Genomic DNA, 6000 nt, shown 5'->3' with positions numbered 1-6000 from the left:
AAAAAAAAAAATCCTGGGCTGTGGGATCAGATAGATTTAGGATTAAGTCTCAACTCAACCAGTCCTAGCAACACTGGGTCAAGGTATATAACCTCTTTGAGCTTTGTAATTTTTTAGCTGCAAAATATGTGTAATGCCCACCCCACAAATTCATGAGAATTAAATAAGACAGAATGTAAAAAGCACACGACCGAAGTCCTGTCAGGTAGAAGATACTCACTGAAGAATACTGTCCCTTAGTTGACGCACTTGAAGAGCCCTTAAGGAATTAAGGGAAAAACTTGGAAAGTGGTCACTCATGTCCCTTGTCCCCACTCCCACACACTCCCCTTACCAAAGCTACACCCAGGGAGAAAGAAATTCAGCAACTTTAGAAAGTTTATTTTCTTATGTCAACAAGCACCTAAACTTATCTACTGAATTCCTAATTGTTTCTCAGGGAAAAAAATGACCAGGATTAATTAAATATTTTTAAAGGGCTGGTAATGCAGCCAAATTCACTGGATGATTTCAATTTACATAGAGGCCTTCAGGATCAAAACTTCGAGTGCACCCGTCCCCTTCATCCCACATCCCTTCTCCCACCCAGTTCAACCATCAAAAGGCACGAAATAAATTTCCTTTATATTTTATTTTATTTTTGTATTTCTTGGTGACACTGGGGTTTGAACTCAGGGCCCCCAGCTTGTTAGGCAGGTGTTCTACCTAGTGAGCTATGCCCCCAACCTGTTGATTTCCTTTTTAGTTTTAAAGACAATGTCACTTTAACCAAAGGTTAGGTAGAATGAGAAGTGCAAAGGGGAAGGCAAAGAAAAGGGAAATGAAAACTGTGGACAAAAACAACTGAGAGAAGAGGTTGTCATACAAATCTGGGTTCTCTTCCAAAGAGGCCATTAACACTAACACATTTTATTACCTGCTAAATACTACAAAGTTTCCAAGTGGAAAACCAAACGTCCACCACCTAGGATGTGTCGAACATAGAAAGTCTCCTCTATCCCATGATTCATAGACAGCAGCAAGTGCTGTCAGCTTAGCCACCTTCACCCACAGCGCGGTGTCAATTAGATTTCTAACACAACTCCCAAAGGAAGGGATGCATGAGTTCCTCTCATCTTAAAGCCCGCAGTGTGTGCGCCTGTGCACACGTGTGTGCTGTGTGGTTACATTCTTTTCGGGTTAAGGTGTAATTTTCATGTATATAATTTACCCAAATCACTAAGTGTGGGGAAATTCCAGTTGCCACCGCCCTTTGAGTTTTCAGAACAATCGTATTTAGAGGTGCTCAGAATCTTGAAGTACAATTAAAGAGTTTTCCTTGGTTCAGCACAGTGGCTTATGTCTGTCATCCCAGGAGGTCGGGAGGATTGCTTTTCCAGGCCAACCAAGGCAAAAGCACGAGCCCCTATCCCCAAAATAACCATAGTAAAAAGGGTTGGGGGCGTGGCTTAAGCGGTAAAGCACATAAAGGAAAAAAGGTTTCATGCCTGTAATCCTTACTACTTGGGAGGCTGAGTTCAAGAGGATAGCGTTTCGAGGCCTGCGGGGGAGAGAAGGGAATAGTTCGTGAGACCCTTTTTCGAAAATACCCAAAACAAAAAAGGGCTAGTGGAGTGGCTCAAGTGGTAGAGCACCTGCGTAGCAAGCATGAAGCCCTGAGTTCAGACCCCAGCACTACTGAAAAAAAAAGGAGTACAAGTTGCTAACTAGAGTGCAAGGCAGGGAGTGACCCACCAAAATATCAAACACCCCTTTCCCCCCTAAAGCACTCATTTCTTTTTTCCGAAAATTGAGGCTTAGAGAAGAAACCCGATGAAAAATGCAAAGCCCCTCGGGCAAGGATCTTCCTTAGGCCGCGGCCACGGAGGCGCGCCAAGCCTCGGGGCAGGTCGGGCGCCCGCTAGCCGGTCGCGTCCTCGGGCTCGCTGCAGGGCGAGGGCGCCGAGGACGCCTTGGACTCGCCGTCGCTGTTGCAGTCGGCCCTGCGCTGCGGGGTGGCGCGGGCCGGGCGGTCGTGCGCGCGCGCGTGGCGCTCCAGCAGCTCCTGCAGGTGGCCGATGTAGCCGATGGCGGCGCGGAGGGTCTCCACCTTGCTCAGGCGCTTGCCCGCCAGCTCGCGCGGCAGGTGGTCTCGGAGGCGCGCGTAGCCCTCGTTCACGCAGCGCACGCGCTGCCGCTCGCGCTCGTTGCGCTGGCGGAGGAAGGCGGGCTCGAAGGCGCCGTGCAGCGGCCGCGGCGGCCACGGCCGTCTCCGCTCGCCGCCCCGGTGCGCGCGCTCCCAGCCTGCGGCGTCCAGGCGCAGCGGGACCTTGATCGGATCCCTCGAGGGGACTCGGGCCAGGCTCCCCGGCGTGCCCAAGGGCGCCGTGCGCAGCGGGTGGGACACGGTCAGCAGTCCCTCCTGCTTCCGTTTCTCCATCATCCGACGAGAAGCAAGCCGAGGGCTCACCCAAAAGACGAATCTCTCAACAGAAGATGAGACTGCAAATCTTGGTCGCGGACATGCTGGTCCATCCAGACTGCTTGGGACCGCAGTTGGCCGCGTCCCAAAGCGAGCTTCCAGGACTGGCTTCAAGGAAACTTTGCATGGTTTCCCAAGTTCATTGCACGTCTCGATCTGGTAGACAAAAATATAGGATGTAGGCTCTTCCTCATCCACGCTTGAAAGCCCGTCTTCCCCTCCGGTCCTCTTATGTCAAAAGATAAAGGGATTTCCTCTACTCGGTCCTCTAGCTGGATATATGAGAGCACCCCAAACAGGAAATCTTCCAAAGCCACCAAAACTGTTCAATTGTTGTAATCCATCGGTCTGGCTAGCAAAGAGAGAAGAGGTTCAAGGCGCCTGGGAATCTTTAAGATTTGAGAACCTACAGATCTCCTAGCTGCGGAGCGAGAGTTCACTCGAGGCTTTCTCCTTGAAAATCACAACTTGACTGCCCTTTGTGGTTTCCTGCGTCCAGGTCTAATAGAAAGAGCTTTTAGAGTGTTTGCAAACTTACACTTGCTCTTTCATTTCTGGGGAGGTGGAGGGAGGCGCGCATCAAAGGGAAGACTGCTCTCTTGTGGTTAGAACATGTGTCAAGTCAAGGAGGGCCCCCAGGGAAGCGCCAGGTTTTCTTCTCGAGAATCAAATCTTTTTTAAAAACCCAATTAGAAAGGGAGGGGGCGGGAGGAAGGGGGGAGAAATAACCCAAACATTTGTATGCACATATGAACAAAAATAAATAAATAATAAATAAGTAAACTGACAGACCAAATAAAAAAACAACCCAATTAGATACACTTTTTGAGGGAAACAAGAAAAATATGTACAATTTAGAAACAAATTTAAGAATCCACAGATTATGTTCCAAGGTAGACTTAACGCAGGGCCCTTTAGGTCTGGATACTACTTTTAAAGAGCACATCAAAAGACTGAACAGCAACAAACACTTTTAGCCAGGTATTTCTCACAATGCTTACTGTAAACACCACCTCAGTCCTACTTCCCGACCTCTCCTAATCCCACCCAGGAGAGAAGGACATTACCTTTCCATATACCAAGAGTTTTCCCATTATAGTCTTCTCTCTAAAATAATACAATTTATTTTCTCCCTGGAGAACAGGAAAGCAACGTTTGAAAAAAGGAGACCCCCAGTTCCAAGGAGGAGGGACCTGGCTTTGAAGACTTGTCTTTTTAACAAACAACTAAAAAATGAATAATTAATCCATCTGTGTTGGCAAAGGGCTTTGAAGATGAAAGTGTCATTAAAAACCTAACTGTACTGGTTAATGTCAAAGAATGTGTTATCACATTGAAAATCAGATTTGCTGTTCCGCAAACCAGCACATTAAAGGCATCTTCTACTTTAAAAGTCTAACTTAAAACTGAGAGAAGCAAAAACCCCCTACATTTACAATCAGCCCTTCTTTTTTTTCTGTCTATTCCTTGGGAGCCAAGGTGTCGCCCTGACATGTCTTTTGACAAGTCCTGTACTTCCCTGTGTACTCTAAATGAGCTGCCCGGAGCAACTGGAAAAACACTTCCATCAAGGCAAATAAAATGGAAATAATTATTCCTTTCAGGCATAAGTTAGTCACATTTTGAAAGGTGGAGCTCCCTACAATACTTGTTCTTGCAAACAATATGTATCATGATTTTGTAATGTCATCATTTTTTCGTGATTTGAGAAAGCTCTTCCTGGCAGAGAGTCAGGTAAGTGAGATATGAGACCACAGGTGCTTTCTGACTGTGTCAAAGATTTTGACTTTCAGCCTAAGAGTGACAAGAAAACAAGACATTTAAAAAGGGAGGTGACATAGAAAGATTTGTGTTTCAAAAGAACCCTGTCTACTTAGTGAAGAATAAAATGAAATGGAGAAAAGAGAACAGTTAAGTTACGTTTTTTCATTCTCAGATTGGCAAAAATTAGACTGCTAACAACCAGTCCAGGGGGGGATTTGAGGAGGGGGTAGGGGCATAGATTGCTGCAAACTTTGTGGAGGAAACTATTAAAATGAATACTGTACATCACCTATCCTTTGATCCAGAGATCTCTACAAAGTTTCAAAAGTAAGTGCACCAGTATAGAGTTTTACAGTAATATTTATTGCACTGTTTGTAGTAATTTTAAAAAAAGGAAAGAAAAAAACAACCTGAATGTTCATTCATAAGAAAATGGTTGATACTTTTAGAATATTTGGTTGATACTTTTAGAATATTATACTGTTACTAAAAATAATGGATAGGCTCTACAGAGCTATATAAGAAGTTGCAGAAATATCCTTCATGTGTTAAGCAAAAACATTAAATAAATAAAGCATATTTCAGAGTAATATTTGTAGCACAAACATAAAACAATTCTACATGATATATTTTTTGAGACAGGGTCTCACTATGTTTTAGAAATATCGGGGTGCTGCCACAATTACAAATCAGACATGTGCTAGAAAGCTGATGGGCAAGGCCACCAGGGTCAGGCAGGTGAGCACACTCAGTGGGAAGTCTGCTTAGTTTTTATCTCTCATGCACCCTGATGGACGGGTTTGGTTCATAATCTTCGTTATTGGCTACTTGGAAAAGGGAGCACATGGAGTAAGCAGAACCTTGAAGCAGGGAGAACAAGAAAATTTTTTTGTGCAATATTTATCTTTAAACAAGCAGTTTGAGATCAGGACACTTGGTGATAAACAACGCTTTGACCACAAGAACCTTGCAAGGTCAAGCAATCTTTCACAAAGCATGTAGGCAACAGTTAGCTGGCATCTACACAGTGATAATTATAAATTAACTCCTTTGACAGAAAAGACCTGACTTTAATTGATTCTCACACTATGTACTCCACGTTGGCTTTGGACTTGCTATCCTCTTGCCTCAGCCTCCTGAGTGCTGGGATTACAGATGTGTACCACCACTCCAGGTGATATACATGTTTTAATGTATTTGTTCAAAACAGAATGATGTGGAAAGACGTGTACAATTTTTTTTTGCTATTGCTTACCTAAAAAGGATGGGATTGAGGATGGAGGAGTGATCATTTTTCTTTATAGCTCTCTTTTACTGTTTAACTTGTTACAAACAGCATATATTTTGTATTTTTAATCTAGTGAAGTTTAAAATAATAAGAGAAAACTCTTATTAGTTTGCTCTGAATCAAACCATCAGATTTATCATTATCACTTAAAGCCATTGAGCTAGGTTTTCTGGCTCTTTATAAATTCTGTCTCTAAGGAAGAAATATGCACAGGACTTGAACAAAATTAATTCTATAATAATAAAAATAGTCAAATCCCAGTCCTCAGTCAGACTTGACCCATGTTCTCTCCAACTTAAACCTGTCCCATACAAGATTGGCTGGGTCAAGTTATAGCTGTGCTAAGCCACCAAGAGCACCTGGGTCTGGGTTAGTGTAGTCCCATTTGGATCTGCTCATGAAAGGGGAAAGAGTTGACTAAAAGTCACATTCAACAGATTTGAAGGTCTTCCTAGGGACACCTTAGGTATCCCTGGACAGAAAACAT

General features: G+C 44.0%; 1 protein-coding gene across 1 annotated transcript; it reads right to left on the bottom strand.

Annotated features, from left to right (window-relative positions):
- Positions 1-622: 622 nt before the first annotated feature.
- On the bottom strand, positions 623-3029 carry Ascl4 (achaete-scute family bHLH transcription factor 4). The gene has a single exon (XM_074084311.1). The coding sequence runs from the start codon at positions 2420-2422 to the stop codon at positions 1901-1903; it is 522 nt and encodes a 173-aa protein (XP_073940412.1). The 5' UTR covers positions 2423-3029; the 3' UTR covers positions 623-1900.
- Between the last annotated feature and the right edge of the window lie 2971 nt (positions 3030-6000).

Source organism: Castor canadensis, chromosome 8 (genome assembly GCF_047511655.1).
Source record: "Castor canadensis chromosome 8, mCasCan1.hap1v2, whole genome shotgun sequence".
In the NCBI taxonomy this organism is placed as follows: Eukaryota; Metazoa; Chordata; class Mammalia; order Rodentia; family Castoridae; genus Castor; species Castor canadensis.
Note: the sequence above shows the minus strand (reverse complement) of the source record. Positions and strands in the feature narration are given on the sequence as shown.